Below are 20,604 nucleotides of genomic sequence, written 5' to 3' on the forward strand. Positions count from 1 at the left end.
TATTTTTAGCACTCACTCGCGGTAAAACAATGACCGATTGAACAGAGTTTTCTGATCTTGGATCGACTAGTGAATTTTCTGTTATTATGGACCGGTTGAACTGGGCTTTCTGATGTTGGATCGACTAATGAATTTTCTTTAAATATGGACCGATTGAACAGAGTTTTCTGATCATTGGATCGATTGAGTGAATTTTTATTCTGATCTTGGCACTTTGAGGAAATGTTCTTGTTTTAAGTTCTGGTTGAGTAGCTCAGAGCTGGAGTACTCGACTGTTCATGTTTTAAGCAAAAGGCCAGCTTCAACGCTCGATCATCCTTTTATTTGTAATTAAAGACGAGTTAGAGAAGTTCCACTCAGCATCTTGTAAAACAAATTTGGCAGTTTTTACGATACCCTATAAAAAGCATAAATCGTTTTCTTTCTGTATTCAAGCCGCGATAGGATTAAGTTATCTCGGAGACTTGTTTTCTTTTAGTTTATTCTGTCATAAATAAATTGGACGGACAGAGAATAATTAATTTGTTTGAAGTAAATGTGTGAACCTTCCTCGATTTAAACATTGTGGCGCTGACTCAGACTGTGATAAGAGGTGAGCAGAGGTTGGGGGCCTAGTAGCAGAGCAGGACAAAAAATAGCCCAGCACATTCCATTTGGAATAGAAGAGAGAGAGAGGGCAGCGCCGGGGAGGAGAGGACTTTCAAAACGGCAGAGATAAAATATTACAATGAAACTAATTAGTAGAATAAACTCAAATACATTTTATGAATTAGTGTTTATACACCAAAAATATGAATATGGCACTGACAGCTGTAGACATTTTGAGAAGAGACCGTCTAATGCTCAAGGATGAGATAAAAATTATCTCTGAGAAATGGGGAAGAGGACAATCTGAGAATACTTATTGTTGAGGCATGTATGTATCAGTGGAGGCTTCTCCATTGAGGAGAGGGAGGAAGATCCTCCTTAACATTGTTGAGATAAAAAATGTAGATTGCCCAGACTACTGGAATGAATTAATGCCCTTCAATATGACTACTTTAATGCCTTTGAATATATAATGTTCGTTTCCCTGGGTAAAGGGACATTAGCACCCCCTATCGCCTATTGACAATTACTTCAGGGAGGAAGGTCCTCCCTCAGCCTCCGTTGACTCCCATTCATTTCCCAGAAAGTACTGGCGGCCGGTGGATAACATGGGTTTCAATAACATGGGTTTCTAAACACATCTAAAAAAACAATATGCCATATGGAAGCCTGGACTCAAAGGAGTGCAACTGTATAAACCTCATCATTTTATAAGATAATTTCGATTAACTAGATGTGAAGGAATAAGGTCAATGACATCCCTTTCCAAGTTATTACAACACACACACACACACACACACACACACACACACACACACACACACACACACACACACACACACACACACACACACACACACACACACACACACACCAGCTCAGCTATTCTCAAATTAATTCATACTTGATCACATTAGCTATTTGTTTAAATCTTCCCTTTATTTGTTTCCCACCATTGTTTTTTTTAAATGGTATGCATGTTTACATTGTTTACCCAATTTAGACTATTACAATCCCTTCACTTGAATGGGATTGAACCTGAAGATTTTTTTTTTCTTTAGGTCTTAAACAGCAGACACCGCATTCACTACTACGATTTGCTTTCCCCTCAAATTGAATGCAAATTATGAAATGAACATTCCTGTCGTCATATTGTGGAAACTTATATTTAGAAAAACAAATACAAGGAGATAGCTCACCTTAGACGGTATTATATTGATTGAAGATGAATACTCAGTACACTCTTATCTTCTACTGTGACCTTTATGAGCCCGAGATTTGAAAATGAAATCACTTAGTTCCTGTATAGCAGGGGTGCCCAACCTTTTTCGACCCAAGATCTACTTTTCAAGTAGCCAACCTCCCGAGCCCCCCCCCCCCTCCCCCTTCAAGCAGGGGGGGGGGGGGGGGGGGTGGTGGTGGTGGTTTGTATCGTGGACCTACGGACTTCAGTGGGGGTTTCATTCCGTCTGCACACGGCGTCTTCTCAACAATAATCAATATTATCTTCCTCCCACTCAGGGTGAAAATGGTAGGTCTTAACTCGTTTCCCCTCAGCCATGCCAACGTTTAGGACTGCGTAACTACTGTTGACGGCTTTCAACTACTGTTGACAGCGCATGCGCTACCGCACGTATATGTCCTGCGCAATTTTTTTTTATTTTTATTTTTTTTAATTATTATTATTTTTTTCTTCACCCCTCGCGATCGACTTGGGATCTCTCGGCGATCTACTGGTAGACCGCGATCGACTGGTTGGGCACCCCTGCTGTATAGAAACCTCCCTCATGACAAACACACACATACACACACACATTATCTCTCCATTAGCAAAAGTTGTTGTTCATTCAAAACAGAAAACAAAAAGTCAGAATCTAGTCTCCTACATCCAGAGCCAGGTCTTACATCCTGTGTTTGACCTCATTCAAAACCATGCAGTGGTTTCCTGTCTTTGTTTTGAGTTTTATGACACATAGAACCAGAGCAGTGCACAGTAGAGCAGCTTTGTGCGTGTTGGGGTGGCATTAATAATAACAACTTATCTAATTCACTTCAACTAGCTATAAGCAAAGAGGAATCGGAGAGTCCAGGTCAAGTATAGATGGAGAGTTTATTAACACCCGCAAACGAGAGACAACAAAGCCGAATGGTATCCGCGAATACACACTACTGAATCAATCCCGTACAGCTCCTTATATCCCCAATCCCTTACTCAATACAAAGTTGGACTTTAGTCAAATATTGATGTGCATAGAATGTTTTTCTGGGTCACACTGTGTGGATGTCAGTATATTCTCATGTCTTCTGGCTACCAATGTGACCTCCTCATCCTCATCGTCATCCGCTTATCCGGGGTCGGGTTGCGGGGGGAGCAGCTCAAGCAGGGGGCCCCAGACTTCCCTTTCCCGGGCCACATTGACCAGCTCTGACGGGGGGATCCCGAGGCGTTCCCAGGCCAGTGTTGAGATATAATCTCTCCACCTAGTCCTGGGTCTTCCCCGAGGTCTCCTCCCCACTGGACGTGCCTGAAACACCTCCCAAGGAAGGCGCCCAGTGGGCATCCTTACCAGATGCCCGAACCACCTCAGCTGACTCCTTTCTAAGTAAAGGAGCAGCGGCTCTAATCCGAGTTCCTCACGGATGGCTGAGCTTCTCACACTATCCCTAAGGGAGACGCCAGCCACCCTTCTGAGAAAACTCATCTCGGCCGCTTGTACCCGCGATCTCGTCCTTTCGGTCATCACCCAGCCCTCATGACCATAGGTGAGGATAGGAACGAAGATCGACCGGTAGATCGAGAGCTTTGCCTTGCGGCTCAGCTCTCTTTTCGTTACAACGGTGCGGTAAAGCGAACGCAATACCGCCCCCGCTGCTCCGATTCTCCGGCCAATCTCATGCTCCATAGTACCCTCACTCGCGAACAAGACCCCGAGGTACTTGAACTCCTTCACTTGGGCTAAGGACTCATTTCCTACCCGGAGTAAGCAATCCACCGGTTTCCTGCTAAGAGTCATGGCCTCAGATTTAGCGGTGCTGATCCTCATCCCAGCCGCTTCACACTCGGCCGCCAGCCGATCCAGTGAGTGCTGAAGGTCACAGGCCGATGATCCAATGAGGACCACATCATCTGCAAAAAGCAGTGACGAGATCCTCAGACCACCGAACTGCAACCCCTCCCCACCACGACTACGCCTCGATATCCTGTCCATGTATATCACAAACAGGATTGGTGACAAGGCGCAGCCCTGGCGGAGACCAGCACCCACTGAGAACGAAACTGACTGGCTGCCGAGAACACGAACACAGCTCTCGCTTTGGGAGTACAAAGATTGGATGGCCCTGAGGATAGACCCCCTTACCCCATACTCCCGCAGCACCTCCCACAGTTTCTCCCGGGGGACCCGGTCATACGCCTTCTCCAGATCCACAAAACACATGTAGACCGGATGGGCATACTCCCAGGCCCCCTCCAGGATCCTTGCGAGAGTGAAGAGCTGGTCCGTAGTTCCACGTCCGGGGCGAAAACCGCATTGTTCCTCTTCAATCTGAGGTTCGACGATCGGCCGATGTGACCTTAGAACATATATTATCCTTATACAAACAGAGATGATGCACACGTGTAAATGTAAGCATTGTCTTCAGAGAGTACATCAAAATGGGAGTAGACTGGATTCTCTTACTGGTGTGACACATCAGATGGGAATGGACTGGACTCACTCACTAGTGTCACATGGCACACAACATCTAGGCTAAAGGTGATCAGCTCTTTTCCACTATTAAAGTATCTATATGATATGTAGGCCTAATAATAATCATAGTTTAACATAAAATGTAAGGTTAATTTCTACCACAGTGTGACCGTGTTTCCTGCATGCATTTCAATGAGCAAGGCTCTGTGTGTATAGATGCTGGGGCCACTGTTTGATAGATCTAGCCTGTTTGATTAATTAGGTGAGTGCTGCGGGGCCTGCCCGTAATTCCGACACCTCATTGTTCCGACGTCTCAATGGTCCGATATATTTCTCATTCGATCGACATGCCACTATGCCGACGGTTCAATGTCACGAAAACGGAACCCATTGGTCCGAAGGGCTGTTTGTCTGACTTTTCAAAAAGGAGGCGCATTAGTGGTTGCTATCGACCGCCCCCTCTAATCCTTACATGGCTCTAAAAATCACGCGGCAAAGGAGCTGCCGTCCATTGTGTTGTTTTTGTCATAAACTAGGGTCCGATGGTTAAAAGATAGACAGATATTCCAAGGTATCCTTAAAAGGCAGCTTGGATATTTTTATTTTCTGCAGTTTAGACTTCTTCTATAACCTATTTTTGAAAGCAAAACACCAAGCTCATTGATTTAACGAGGCAGGGTTATTTGAAACAATTTATTAAATAAATATTTGTGAGAGGTCATTCCTTCTCCTGAGTTTGCTTCCTATTTATGTCTAGTGTACACCCCTAATGTCCACAAGCAACCCCCCCCCCCCCCCCCCCTCCCCATATGGATTTGGAGAATTGTTGCCACGTCCCAGTGGTGGAGGTATCATATATATGAAAGAGGGCATTCAATTATACTACAATGATGAATTAGGAGGCCGAAGCCCTAAAGGAAGTGATGCAATAGGTAACTGAGTCTACAACATTTAAGTAAACTGTACCTTGGGGTCTCTTATATATCAAAGGGGGTCTCAAAGGACGCATACGCTTCAACCCATGGCTCCAGCCCTACAGGAAATTACTACGCAAGTGCTCCATCTCGTTGCACCTCACCCAGCGGCTCGCTTGCAAGATTTTGGCCTGAAGTTTTTCCCAGACCTACACCCTAGCCACCCAACATGCATATCTGAGAATCAGGCCTCACTTTAATAATTTCATGAGAGAGTTATGAGAGAAACGTTATGAGAGAAATGCACATTAACTTTTTGTTATCTCATAAGCGGCGTGGTGCCGGCTCCTTTTGACCTTATCACCCCAGACTTCAAAAACGTGTCCACAGGCCAGCTGTGTCTACACACCTTAAGCTACAAATGTACACCTTCATCCCACAGAAAATGGGGACTAGAAACATAACCTCTGTCATATGTACATTTACTCTACTGTTGGAGGTCACGCCCCTTTTCCCACCTTTTCGAGATAGCTAGAGATGCCAAAATGTATAGGCACATTTCCCGGGGTCCCGAGAACGACATATTCAAGATTTGGATTTCTAGCCCTTAAGGTGCGGCCACACGAAACGCGTTACTCGCGTTAGGGGCGTCGAAAATCTGCATTTTTGCATAGGGAACCATTGGTTTAGGCGCGTAGACGTGATACGCGCGTTAAAGCGGCGCGTTAGGGGCGTTAGATGCGGCAGACGCACGTAAACGCACCAACGCACCAACGTGCCGAGTTCAAAAAATGTAACTCTTACCGCGAGTAACGCGTGGCACAGAAGCACAAGGTGGACATCTTAGTCTTTATTCTTGGTGGAAATAGTAACATAGTAACGCCATTAAAAGTGTTTAGGTAAAAAATGCTAGCGAGAAATGTGCATTTTACTTTTATAATGTTCACTCAGTGAATGTAAAGGATATTTGGTTTGATAGTTATGACGAAGAGGGAACGCTCCATTCCCTTCCATTGCATGATGCGATTCACCGTGACCGGAAACTAGGCTGAATCGCGAACGACTCCTCCTCGTTCAGTCGAGTTTCCGGTGAATCGATTCACCGGAAACTCGACTGAACGAGGAGGAGTCGTTCACGAATCGCATGTTCGTTCAGCATGGTTTCCTGTAGCGGTAAATATTAGTAATATTACATTATATTATATTAGTAATATTACATGGTTAATCAATGTATTTTTTGGCAGTACAATATTGTGTACATAGCTATTATATATTGTACATAACATATGGCCATATCACCCAGTTCTGGCATACAATTCCTAATTCCTTCTTATTCGTTTTCTTTCAGGACTTCGTTGAGTCCACTGCCACCAGCCCCCCCCCACCTCTCCCTCATGCTCCTCCACCCCAGGCACCTCTTCCACCCCCCCAGACACCCCTTCCAAGAGGAGAGTGCCAGGGAGCAGGCGAGGCATGAGGAGAGCGAGGCAAAGTTGGTGGAATGGTGGAGAAGATGTGATTCTCCACCATTCTCTCAAAAGCTGAGAGGGTGTGTGTGTGTGTGTGTATTTTTAGGTGTGCGTGTGTGTGTATTTTTAGATGCGTGAGTGTGTATTTTCTTAACCGATTATAATCTAATATCACCTTTAAAAAATCCTTTATTTAAACATGCCAATTACAAAATATAATTACCATTTCAGGTTAAACATCTTTACAATGGGTCTTGCTCGTTGCCCGAGACAATGGCAGCCAGTCTGTCTCTTGTAACATTACCAGGGGTCTGGTTATCTGCTAGGGGGCCACGGGGAGGTTGGGGGTCAGGCATTTCTAGTTCAGCATCCGCATCTGGCTCTAGCATGTCGCCATTTTCAAGGCACACATTGTGGAGAAATTATGACGTCACAGGGTAGGGTTGTCCCATTTGGTAGGGGATCGGTTAGGGGTAGCAATGACCATGAGCTATGAGGGTAAGGGTTAGGGTTAGGGTTGAGATGTAGGGTTGAGACAGTGAGCAAAGAAACGGGATTGGGCCAAAGTGTCCTCCTTTTTGATGTGAAGGAAAAGGCCACCCTAACCATGACATAACCATGACCTCCACCTCAAGCTGGTGTGTGGTGAGCGTTCTGGCGCAGATTGGCTGCCGTGCATCACCCAAGTGGGTGCTACACACTGGTGGTGGTGAGTTAGGTCCCCCCCTTCTGTAAGCGTCTTTGGGTCATTGAAAAAGCGCTATATAAATATAATGAATTATAAGTCGTAATCCATATTTTTGCTTCTTTTCATAATTCTAAACATTTGTTGTGAGTCATTTGAACTTGGAAACCGTACCAATAATGAAAACTGCAGACAAAAAAAATATCATTGTGTGCCGCCGTAAGCCTTTGAGGGTAACTGCACCATCAAGCAAAAATAGGTCCCTACAAATACCCAACATATCATCACTTTTCTAGATGCGTTTCATGATGCAGCTGAACGGACAGATCAGAGCAGCCGAGGTTTGTTGTTGTCTGGGATCATGTTAGTATCCATCAGACTATTAAATAGTCTGGAACTAATTCACCAACCATAAACAATTTGAAGTTTTGCTTATGGTTGGCCGTTACTCGCGAGGTAAGGTCAATCCATGGATGGATTCGGCACACATGGCGAGGATCCATAAGCTCACCCACGCACAATTGCCTTGTTTTTCTGTGTTTACAGTAGTGTTTTTTGGGTTGATTTTTGCTTAAGCTAAATTTACTGCGCTGTAAAGTACCATAATACAATGTACAGTATTGAGAATTTGATTTTTTGATGATTGTGAAAACATGCTTTCTGTGGAACTGAAGAAAAACAGTGAATATGAAACACTGAAGTGTTTTATATAAAGTAGACAAGTGTGTGGCTGCTGATCTGAAAGTGTATTCATATTATGCAAGTGTGTATCATTTTGTCATCAGAGAGACATTTTGACAAAGGATTGTTAGGTTTCGATAGCAGAGTTTCAATTTGACATAGATGTGAACTGTATATATTTATCAGTGTCGTGTGTTATTTGCTTGTGTGTTGAGTTTTGACACAATGAGCCAAGTTTTGCAAAACGTGTTCAAGCAACGAGAACCATAGCAAGTCGTTATTAATATTTTGGCTGCTTTTCATAATTCAAACCATCTGTCGTGATTCATTTCAGGTCAAGTCAAGCCTTTATTATTGCCAAACGTCGCAAATCGTCAGGAATAAATTTTGGTGATAATGGCTCACACAGGACAGTACAATACCACACAGAACAAGGGAGACAACAAGTCTGACTGGACATTCACAAAAGGTATCAAATTAAAACTAGATACATGCATTGTTACCAGTGAGAAAATACAAGACAAAGTGCGAATGCATTTAAATACCCCTAGGAGGAGGACATAGCTTTGTAAGCAGAGAAAGAATATTGAAAGAATAAAACAATTGCAAATGTGATGTTGAAGTTGGCCTAAGTTCAATGAGTGGATCCTTTGGTCTGTTGTAAGTCAAATTTTTTTTTTTTATACTTTCTCTCTTTCCTCAGCTGTTGGTTTACGAGAAAAAAAAAGTGGACAATTCCTAACCCTCACTTCCTTGTCCACCGTTCCCTGAGGATCTTTGGACCCCGGGGAAGCTATGAGTCTTTACTCTGCTGGTGGTTTATGAGAAAAAAAAAGTGGACAATTCCTAACCCTCAATTTCTTGACCACCGTTCCCTGAGGATCTTTGGACCCCGGGGAAGCTATGAGTCTTTACTCTGCTGTTGGTTTATGAGAAAATAAAAGTGGACAATTCCTAACCCTCACTTTCTTGTCCACCGTTCCCTGAGGATCTTTGGACCCCGGGGAAGCTATCAGTCATGATGCAGTACCGGTAATAGAGTCGACTTATCTGGATTATATTGCAATGGTATCATAAATCCTGAGTTTTATGAGGGATATGGAATTAAAATCAAATTAAAACTTAATCAAAGTCGGTTATCTTTGCATCGTTTTATGCGATTCAATTATATTTGCCATCAATCAAGCCATTTTCTGTCTTCATAGAATTCCATGCCACTCCCAAGCACACGTAATAACACCACGTGGCTCTGAATGGAGGGTTAATAATCAAGGCAATAATAGTTACAAAGGGTTAGGCCTACTTATTGCCCCATTTTACAAATGTCTGTACAATGAAGCAAGGCACACCCATTGCCAGATATGAATTCATGTGAAATCCTTAACAATCTCTTGGCCATAGGAATACACCTTCAACATGGTTAATCATTGGTCAAGAAAAATAAAACCCACACAAACACTCATACAGACATCTCTATATAAGCAGACAAAAGATAACCAGACTTCACTGTTAAACAAACTGAGGAGGACCTTCCAACAGAGGTATGGAGGCGATAATACATTATAATCATATATATATATATATATATATATATATATATATATCTCTATCTCTATATATCTATATATCTCTCTCTCTCTATATATATATATATATATATATATATATATATATATATATATATATATATATATATATATATAGTATATATTAATATTATATTAATTAAAACAGTTTTGTATGGTGTTTTTTTTTTCCAAAGGGTGTATGGATTGAGAACGTTTGTAAAAAAATCTGTGATCAGCATTCATTGATATAAAGTGTTTACAGAGCAGTTGTATGCTCAAACAAAAAAAAAAAATGTAAAGAAAAGTAGTTCTAACATATTTTACATATTAGTTGTGTTTAAAAATAACATTTTTGTTTACCATTTAATGTATCCTTACACCATCTTACTTTCAGAAGAGGTCAACTTCACCGTCAACAGGAATTTAATAAATTCATGTTGATGATTTTCCAACCCGTCCTCTCTCCAGCGATCATGTGTTCAGCCCTGCCCGCCCTGGCCCTCGCCCTGGCCCTGTCCCTGGCTCTGCTGCAGAGCTCGGTGGCCTTTGTCCCCATCGGAGGGGGGGCAGCCACCCATGTCAGCATTACAGGGACGGCTCTTTTGCAAAAACTGAAAGAGACTTGTAAGGCTGTGGCCGAGGCTTCCGGACACGAGTTTAATCCCACGGTAGGTGGAAAACACCGGCCCACTCTGTCACTACCACGCCGATAATAATCCCCCGTTAATCCCCAACACACACATACGCCCAGAGGTTAATCTGAGTCCTCGGTATCTTGTACCCTGCTTCTGAAATCAGTTGTATTACTCAACAAATGGTAAACGGTAAATGGACAGCATTTATACAGCGCATTTCTAAACAGTGTTTCACTCTTTACAATATTACCAACCATTCACTCAAACATTCACACCCCGACGGCGGAGTCAGCCATGCAAGACGAAGAGCCAGCTCGTTGGGAGCAGTCAGGGGGTCTGTCTCTTGCTCAGGGACACCTCCACACTCAGCTACAAGGAGCCGGGGATCGAAACTAGCAACCTTCCGGTCACAATCCGACCCGCTCGACCTCCTGAGCCACATGCCGCCCACAACACACGGCACACCAATCTGCCCCCTCGTCTGCTGTACCAATGGAGGCCTGACCTTTGACCTCCAGGGTCCCTCTGCGGAGGAGCTGGTCCGGGCCTGTCTGGGTCCCACGGCGACCGGGGAGGTGTCGGCCGCCAAGTTCCGCGCGGCTCTCCAGGAGGTCTACGTCCAGAACGGGCTGGTCGACCGGGACTTTGTCGCCAGGTGTGTGAATGAACATCTTTCTATTCGAATGTTAATTTTTTATTTTTGGCATTTTTATGCTTAATGATAGAGAGAGATGGACAGGAAGGTATGGAAAATAGGGTGGGGCACATACAGCATAGGACCACGGGCAGGGAGTGAACCCGGGGCGCTGCGATCAGGACGGAACCTTTCTGGTACGCGCTCTACCCAGTTAGCCACCAGGTCTCCCCCATTTCGAATATTGACCCATGTTTTTATTAATTTGAGGATTGAGGATGTATGTGTTCAATGAAAGGTATCTAAGATAATATTAATAGTATTTCTGTCAGGAATCACTCATGTTATAGGTTTAACCGTTTACTTCTTGAAGTGGTGATACACTCTAGTTAGGAGCTAATGGTCGCACTCTTTTCTGGTGCTCCTTGCTGTCGGATTTAAAGTAGGGAGCACAATACCATCCCATTGGGGGTACATCAGATATCTCAACCCATTCTATAGGTTACATACAATGCAGAGCAGAACCACTACAGGTGGAGGCTGGGGTGTTGGTGGGTGAATTCTGCAAAGTACACTTAACTTCTTATAAGTGCTTATATTGACCGCACATCAGTGTACGAGCGTCTGATTGGACAGCGTTGGCAGTCATCTGGCAGCCTATGAGTAGAGATCCCCGCCAGAAATAGCTATACCCATCAGTTATAAAAAATAACTTTAAATAATTAATGTAAAATAGAGGGCTCGTTAATAAAGGAATGTATAGAAGATCAAACTAAATACAAAAAAAAATCTAAAACGCAAAGAAAGATATGAAATGCTTTAAAAAAGTAAACGGTATAAATTTCAGCGCTCCTCACCACTTCAACTCTGAGGCCTTCTTGGAAGGGCGTGGCCTAATCACAGAGGGTGTGGTCAGCATCAAGGCCAACATCCGAAAGCAGAACCACCAGGCTTCCAGGGAAATGCTGGGCAGAGTTCTCCACACACTACAGGTGAGGGACACACAAGAAAAAGAAATCAATGTTCAGCATTAATTTTTTGTAAATATAAAAAGTGTGTGTGCCGGTGTGTCTGTGTGTGTGTGTGTGTGTGTCTTGGTGTGTGTGTGTGTGTGTGTGTGTGTGTGTGTGTGTGTGTGTGTGTGTGTGTGTGTGTGTGTGTGTGTGTGTTTACCAATAGGACTTTTACAGCCACAGTAACTGGGTTGAGTTGGGATATACAGAGCCATTTGCCAACCTCATCCAACCAGATCTCCCCATAGAAAACATAGCAGGTACGTGTGTGTATGAGAGATTTCCTTGTTTCCCTTAACACCACTGCAAGGTTTATGGAAGAAAGACGATAAACTTCAGCAGGAGGAAGTCGTTGCCATTCACGATAACAAATGGGACAATAGATTGTTACAAAAAGAAGATAATAAAACAGGAAACATGATCTCTGAGGCATGGGGTGGATGGGGCACCAACAATAACAGTTGTACAAACGGTACAAACATGCCCTTACGACGCATATTCTAACCAGGGAAAATGTGACATAAAACTCTAAAGTTCAACTAAATGGACAAACTATCAACATGTAAAATGAAAGACGTGGAAGTTGAACGTTAAATATGCTTTTTTCTAATGTCTCTTGATGGTGCTGCTGCTGTGGCTTACAGCTAAGGAAACCGCCACATGCAGTGACTGTGCCAGTGGGAATTGTCCCAACCCTATCCTTGCCAACATTCTTCAGGAAAAGAAGCTGACATCGGGCTACATTGGAATTTTCACAAGCGAAAAGCCTAAAGGTATCAACAAAAACACAATCAATTTGTTAATAAAATGTCAAAAGGATGACCGATGTTTAGTTACGATTCATGTCGTTGCTCACTTTACACTTATAAAGTATTCCTTTCTCCACACTGATATGAATTTCTTATTTATTTTATTTATACATTGAGGAATAAAATATGACAAATCTGTACACTACCATTCAACAGTTTGGGGTCACCCGGACAATTTCATGTTTTCCATGAAAACTCACTTTAATTCAACAGTTTTCAGCTGTGCTAACATAATTGCAGGATGGTTTTCTAATCATCAATTGACCTTTTAACACGATTAGCTCAACAATGTATCATTAGAACACAGGAGTGACGGTTGCTGGAAATGGGCCTCTGTACATCTCTGTTAAAAATCAGCCGTTTCCAGCTAAAATAGCAATTTACCACATTTACTCTGAAAAAAACAGTGCTTTTCTTTAACAAATAAGGACATTTCTAAGTGAACCCAAACTTTTGAACTGAAGTGTAAATCCAAATATTATTATTTGGTTTTAATTATTATTGAAATCCAAATAATTTAAATAATTATTTAAATCATAAGTATTGAAATTATTAAATAATTATAATTTATAATTATTTAATTATAATAATAATTATAATTAAATAATTTAGAAACAACGTATGACGACCCCTAAACGGTACGTGTGGCCGCAGGTAAATGCAGCCACGGAGGAGCGGGGGACCTGACCAGCGCGGCGATACCCCGCGGGGGCATCAGCAAGGACGAGCGTCGCCCCGGCAACGAGGGCCTCCACGACGCCGCCGTCACCGCGGCAACCAGCGCCAGCCTCCAGCTCCTGGAGGACATCAGAGGAGCGGCTGGCGACCGCGACTTCCTGAGGTGACGCCTCTTCCTTCCTGCCGGAGACGCGCTTTGCGCTTTGAAGCTCGCCGTGGGACATCGGACCAGGATGTCCCTCGGTTTCCCCTTTGTCTCATTGTGATCACAACCTCCTCCTCCTCTTCCTCCAGGTTGATGGGGATCGATCGCTCGTCGGTGGTGTGCTTCGTCATCGACACCACGGGCAGCATGGCGAGGGAAATTGCAACGGCCAAGGAGATGGTTTACCTCATCATTGACAGTAAAAAGGGAACGCAGGATGAACCATCGGAGTACATCCTGGTCCCCTTTAACGACCCCCGTGAGTTGGTTTGGGGTCCTACTCATCAGCCAGCATGGCACCAGTGTCCTTGTTATTCATGAAATGACTATTTTATCAGAAGGCTTTTCTATGTTTCATGCGTCATGTTGCCAGCAATCTACAAAGTAAACGTAGCACAAAAAATAAGGAAATTTGCCAATCAGGCAAATTTGCCAATCAGGCACCTGATTAGCACCTGATTGGCAGCCCCTGGGGGTAACAGAAGCTCAAAACAAGTGTCAATAGCAACATTAATATAACCTGTTTGGCAATGGCAGAAAAGATTTGGCAAATTTTTCATGGGCACCACCCACATACTCAGCGCTGCTGCTCATCCCACAAATGCATGTTCCTTACGAATCAGGCACCATTTGAAAGGGAACTAAACAGGCTTTCCAACGATATAAGAATTATTGCAAAAAGGCATTGTTACCAGAGAGAAATAATCTACCAAACACAAATGTCCTTACTTTTTGTGCTAAGTTTATATAGATTCAGAGAATTGCATTCAAAAACCACATAACCAAAGAAACTAAAAGTATGTTGGAAAATACCTGATACAATGTACAGCCCTTAAATGTATAGCCTTTAACAGGACAGCCCCCTGACCCTAGCCCCCCAGACGGCAGCACAAACCTCCCTTAACATTTCTCCCCATTCATACATCTGTGGGTATGCAGACTTTGGACCAATGACAAGGACCACAGACCCCGAAGTCATGAAGAAGGAGATCTCCAAGCTGAAGGCCAAAGGCGGCGGTGACGCCCCAGAGATGTGTCTCTCAGGGCTCCAGGTTATTCTGCATCTTTGAGTACTTAGAAAAGCGCTATAAAAAAACGGATCAATTATTATTATTATTCTGCATATCTGTTATTCTGCGCATTAAATACGGACGATTTAAATGTTAATGTCAACCGATCAATTTACCGTCAGGGTCTTTCCCTCTCCCTCTCCAGATGGCCTTGACGGGCGCTCCGGCCTCCTCACACATCTACGTGTTCACCGACGCCATCGCCAAAGACATCGCGCTCAAAGACACCATCTTGGCTCTCATGAGGAGCTCCAAGTCTACGGTGAGGCACCTGCTGCTTCTACACAGCTTGGAACCACACCTTCCCCGTTTCCTCTTACGCACTTATTGTATGTTGTACATCCTGGCACTTAATGAACACACTTATTTTATGTTGCACAACCTTACACTTAATTTACCCACTTATTGTATGTTGTACATCCTGCCTCTTAATGTACGCACTAATTGTATGTTGTACATCCTTGCACTTATTATGCACATTTATTGTATGGTGTACATACTTGCACTTAATGTACGCAGTTATTGTATGTTGTACGTCCTTGCACTTAAAAATAGTACTTAGCTTTGGATAAGAGCGTCTACTAAATGCCATGAATGTAAATCCCTACAGGTGTCATTCTTCATGACCAATGCCAGAGGAAGGAAACGGCGTTCCGTCACGGCGTCCTTCAACGACTACACAGACCTGGCCTTGGCCTCTGGGGGCCAGGCTATCCAGGTCACAAAGGGAAATCTGCCTGAAGCCACCGACATCATCCTGGACACCGCCACCTCAGCCCTGGTAAAGCCCTACAGCTTTAGTGGCCAGAATGTATGTCAGTTGGCACAGATAGAAAAGACCGACACTTTACGTTGGTCAAATGTAAATGGTTAATGGACTCCATACAGCGCTTTTTTTTTTTTTTACACACACATTCACGCACCGATGGCGGTGTAAACAACGCAAGGCGACAGCCAGCTCGTCAGGAGCAGCTAGGGTTAGGTGTCTTACTCAGGGACACCTCAACACTCTTAAGTAATAATTAGGTGGAAGTAGCTCAGGAAGTAGTGAGGGTTGACCGGAAGGTCAGTTTGGTCCCCGGCTCCTCCTAGCTGGGTGTTGAGGTGTCCCTGGGCAAGGCACCTCACCCTGATTGCTCCCGACGAGCTGGCTGTTGCCCTGCATATGTGACTCCAACGTGTGAATATGAGAATGAATGGTTGCAAGTAGTTTTGGATTAAAGCATCAGCAAAATCCCCTAAAGGTAATGTATATATGTAAATACAAATGTCACAGACATTTCCTTTCCTATCAGGTGACCGTTCTTCAGCTGTCCAGGAGCTCTGGGAGTGAGACCTTCACGTTCCTGCTGGACGAGTCTTTGAGGAACATCACGCTCTATATAACTGGGAGTCGGTTGACCTTCACCATTACCAACCCTGCAGGTATTACAGCATGTGTTTTATTGGCAAGCCCTAAAGGACCACTTGAGTGAAGCACATTCTATGTATATATACATATACGGTGTCACACCCCAGCTTTATGGGTGGACAACAAAGGGAATACAACCAACCCAAACCCGACAGGTGTGGCCCATTCTCCTAATGGCAGCCTGAGGTCCAGAATATCTTTGGCCAGTAGAGGTCATCAAAGTTGCCATCACAACATATACGTCGTGTGGGAGAACCGACATGGGTATGACACAAGAACGCATTAGTGTGTGTGTCTGTGTGTGTGTGTTTGTGTGTGTACCAACTACTTCCAGGCACTTAATATCTACACTTATTTTATTTTGTGTCCTTGCACTTAAAAATAGTACTTCGCATCTTGTAGCATCTTATCCTGGCTACCTGTTTTTGTACGGGGAATGGGTTAACCTAGCGATTGTTAGTTCTTGGCACTGGGTTCTATGAACATCCTTACTTTACCGGCAGAGATATATTGTTGTTTCTCCTTCTTCTGACCAATGTACTTGGACCTGATACCAACCCTCAGGTGTGAGTCAGAGCAACACGCAGCTCGGTGGTGGCCTGGGGACGATCCAGAGTGTTGGGAACCTGTGGAGGATCCGTCTGGATGATGATAAGCAGTCAGGAACTTGGAAGATACAGATGGCCTCGGCTCAACCCTACACACTGAAGGTCACAGGTCAGAAGGAGGAGACTTTTTAAACAACCTAGCGATTGTTAGTGCTTAGCACTTGGTTCTAGGATCATCCTTACAGTACAGACTGCCATATATTGTTGTTTTTCTTTCTTCTGACAAATGTACTTATTGTAAATCGCTTTGGATTAAAGCTGAATGCCCTGTTAATGTAATTCAATTGTAAAGTATAGCCCTAAATCACAGGTAGTCTCAAAGGGCTTAACAGGCCATAGGTGTAATATGTACCTGTGTGTGTGTGTGTTGAAACCTCTAGGTCAGAATACCATTACCTTCATCTATGACTTTGTGGTCCCCTTCGAGGGACCCCACCCCGGTTATGCACCAATCGCCGGGCGTCCACAAGCAGGTAAATATTGTTTCAGCGGCAGCAGTAGTTCAGGAGGTAGAACGGGCTGACTAGTAACCGGAAGGTTGCTAGTTAAATCCCCGGCTCCTCCTAGCTGAGTGTCTGTGTGTCTCTGGGCAAGAAACCTCACCGTAACTGCCCCTGGCGAGCTGGTCGCCTTGTGGTGTTGACTCCGCCGTCAGTGCGTGAATGTGTGTAGGAACCGTTGTAAGTTGCCAGAATCAATCATTACCCTATAGTGAAACAGGTACAACGGATGCATGGAAGACATTGACAATTATAAAACAACTCCCGCTGTTTAAACTCAGGCAGGCCGACCATGTTGTTGCTGTCGGTGATGGGCCGGAAGGGGCCTGCGTCGGTCACGGTGGGCGAGGTGGGCCTCATTCCGGTGTCCCGGGCTGAGAACGTGAGCAGAGGCTCGACGACGGACATGGGCAACGGGGACATCCTGGTCACGGTGGACGCGGTTCCACAGGGGGAGTTTGTGGTGATCCTGACGGGGACGGACTCGGTGTCCGGGAGTCAGTTCCAGCGTCAGTCCACCACCCAGATGAGCGTCTCTAAAGTCATCGTCACGGTCAGCCTCATTTAACACACCGACAACAATAATCGGCCGATGGATCTGAATTCCCTGTATGTCGCTTTGGATACAAGCATTTTAGCATCCCCCCGTCCCCCACAAACCCTATTGCGCACTTATTGTATATTATATGTCCTTGCACATAAAAATAGTACTTAGCATTTTGTAGCATCTTATCCTAGCTATCTCTGTTGTATGCGGAGAATGGGTTAACCTAGCGATTGTTAGTGCTTGGCACTTGGTTCTATGAACATTCTTACTGTACCGACAGACATATGTTGTTTATCTTCTTCTTCTGACGAATGTAATTATTGTAAGTCACTTTGGATAAAAGCGCCATTAATTGTAGCATATACAGCAACCAAATCCGATGACAATACACAAAAAAAGACATGAAGTGAATGAAGTGCCTGTGCTTCCCCAGGCAGTGGTGGACAGCAGCGTCGAGCCGGGACAAATGCTGATTATTCCCTTCAGCGTGATGACGGAGGGCTCTGGCGGGCCATGTTCCATCAACGCCAGGAATAACAGAGAATTCCCTATGACATTCCCCAAAAGGTAGGGTATAAAACAAATGTTCCTGCCTAACTAAAGGTTGAATTCATGATTTCACAACCAGCAACCTTCACTGGGTTTCTACTTTCGCTAAAGCTACTGGGGTTCATCCTACATTTAGAGATCAAAACCTGAATTTAAGATTAAAACATGTTTCTTTATTTCATGCCAGTGTTCCATTGACGACCGGGCAGTATGCTAATGCTACTCTGACCATCACACCACCTAAAGACACACCATCAGGCACCGACGTCACACTGACCATAGAGGCCAAGACCTCTGCCTCAGCTGATTCCAACTACGCTGTCTTAAGGCTGTCTGTTGTCACCAAGGTAACCACTCCCTTCCATAGGTGTACTGGAAGGAACTCTAGAAATACACAATATTGGTTAGCTCAAATCTGGATAATGTTGGTAATCGCTAGTCTACAGAAGAGGCCTCATGTGAATTTTTTTGAGTTCTGAGTTTAAAGTCAGAATTCTGAGTTTAAAGTCAGAATTCTGACTCAAAGTCAGAACTCTTTATTAAATTCAGAACTAATAGTCCTTTATGATTAAATATAATAATTATACGTGCTAAGACTGCTTCATGTCCTTTCCAGATTACAGACTTTGTCCGACCAACGTGTAAAATAGACCGAGTCGCGGCGGACGACTGTCCCACGAACGTGTCTCAGTGCGCGTCTTTCCGCTGGAATCTCTCCGCCAACGTCACAGACAGTGACGGCACGGGCATCGGCCGCATCACTCTGCGGAAGGGAGACGGAGTCCTCTCCCACGACGCTCTGACCCACCTCGACATCGAGGCCTCCTACAACGCCTCCTGCTGCTCGCAGATCGTCGAAATCGTGGCCATCGATAAAGTGGGCAACGTGGGAACATGTTACCACTCCATCGCCCCGCCAACCATCGTCCCGTCAGTGGGCCCTCCGACCATCGTCCCTTCAGTGGGCCCTCCGACCATCGTCCCGTCAGTGGGCCCTCCGACCATCGTCCCGTCAGTGGGCCCTCCGACCATCGTCCCGTCAGTGGGCCCTCCGACCATTGTCCCGTCAGTGGGCCCTCCGACCATCGTCCCGTCAGTGGGCCCTACTCCCACCGTCCCGGCAGGGGGCCCTCCCTCCCTTGGCCTGGCCCGCCCGCTGTTGTTGCTGTGTCTGTTGCTGGCCGCTTTGATTGCCAGGAGTTAGAAATAATTGTACATGATTTTTTTATGAATTTACAATTATTACTTAAAATATTTGCTTAAATACCTTTTGTGAATAAGAAGGCAGCACATGAGAGGATCAATTCAAATGAAATAAAAATGTTGCAAACAATTTTCTTTAAATATTTTTTAACTCCGTCTCACATAATGCAACTGATAAACTGCTGCACCAGATTTCAGAGACAATTAAATACTTTCAAAATGTTTGGTTAAATCAAAGATTTTATGATCGAGAACAAAAACAACGATACTTGACTCGGAACCTAGCACTTCTGAATTCAATCAATAGCTAACGAACAAACATTTATTTTAGTGCTTGAAGCTTTGTACTACAATACAATTGCAGGACTCATTGTAAATCATCAGGTGGGGTCATATCTTCTAGCATATTGCTACAGTTAACAATGCCACAGACCTATTGCAAATCAGCGTACACATCAACCTTGTGAACATTCCTTAAATGCTTCTTCAAGTGTCCGGACTGTACAAAGCTCTTGGTGCAGTGGGCACAGGCGTTGGGCCAATCTCCGGTGTGGGTGTACTTGTGCCTTTTCAGGTTGCTGTAGTCCAGGAACTCCTTTCCACAGTACGGACACCAATGCCTCTACTCCCTGCTGTGGCTCCTCAGATGGACCACCAGTTCCACTCTCCGGTTGAATCTTTTGTCACAGAGATTGCACGGGAACTGCCGTGCGGTTCCGGTGTGGACTCGGAAATGGGATTCAAAATCTTTCCTCCAGAAGTAGCTCTTCTGGCAGATGTGGCAAACAAAGGGTTTTATTCTACTGTGCACCATTTGCAGGTGTTGAGTGAGGCCGAATCTGTACGCAAAACCCTCGTTGCACTGTGGGCAAATGTATATCTTCCCGTTGCGGTGCACCCGTCCGTGTCGAGTTAGCGCCTGCGGGTCTGGGAAGATCTGGCTGCAGAAGGAGCAGGAGAAGAGCTTCTTGCCTGAATGGAGGCCGACGTGCTTCTGCAGGGCTGCTTTGCTGCTGAGGACACGGCCACATTGTTCACAATGGTTTCTGAGCAGACTTTCTCTGTTGAACGAGAACGGCTGCGATGTCGACGGGAGGGGGGACGTTTCTGCAGGTGTGGGGTGGGTAGACCCCCGGTGAGAGTACCTG

At 44.6% G+C, this 20,604-nt stretch overlaps 1 protein-coding gene across 3 annotated transcripts in view; it reads left to right on the forward strand.

Moving 5' to 3' along the window:
- LOC115540515 (von Willebrand factor A domain-containing protein 7) overlaps positions 1–19,680 on the forward strand; it is a 126,980-nt gene extending 107,300 nt beyond the window's left edge. For 2 of the 3 annotated variants that reach the window (XM_030351896.1, XM_030351895.1), the window contains 17 exons: positions 10,047–10,262; positions 10,748–10,884; positions 11,711–11,855; positions 12,043–12,136; positions 12,521–12,649; positions 13,340–13,526; positions 13,658–13,827; positions 14,508–14,620; positions 14,784–14,900; positions 15,249–15,419; positions 15,934–16,063; positions 16,614–16,766; positions 17,038–17,130; positions 17,439–17,710; positions 18,138–18,271; positions 18,441–18,600; positions 18,870–19,680. In XM_030351896.1, the coding sequence (XP_030207756.1) occupies positions 10,068–10,262; positions 10,748–10,884; positions 11,711–11,855; positions 12,043–12,136; positions 12,521–12,649; positions 13,340–13,526; positions 13,658–13,827; positions 14,508–14,620; positions 14,784–14,900; positions 15,249–15,419; positions 15,934–16,063; positions 16,614–16,766; positions 17,038–17,130; positions 17,439–17,710; positions 18,138–18,271; positions 18,441–18,600; positions 18,870–19,457 (2,988 nt within the window). In that variant the 5' untranslated portion in view covers positions 10,047–10,067 and the 3' untranslated portion in view covers positions 19,458–19,680. Of the gene's footprint in view, positions 1–9,479; positions 9,568–10,046; positions 10,263–10,747; positions 10,885–11,710; positions 11,856–12,042; positions 12,137–12,520; positions 12,650–13,339; positions 13,527–13,657; positions 13,828–14,507; positions 14,621–14,783; positions 14,901–15,248; positions 15,420–15,933; positions 16,064–16,613; positions 16,767–17,037; positions 17,131–17,438; positions 17,711–18,137; positions 18,272–18,440; positions 18,601–18,869 lie in introns of those variants that run through there. The other variant, XM_030351894.1, reaches the window with a different exon arrangement.
- Positions 19,681–20,604: the final 924 nt, after the last annotated feature.

Source organism: Gadus morhua, chromosome 3, assembly GCF_902167405.1.
Source record: "Gadus morhua chromosome 3, gadMor3.0, whole genome shotgun sequence".
In the NCBI taxonomy this organism is placed as follows: domain Eukaryota; kingdom Metazoa; phylum Chordata; class Actinopteri; order Gadiformes; family Gadidae; genus Gadus; species Gadus morhua.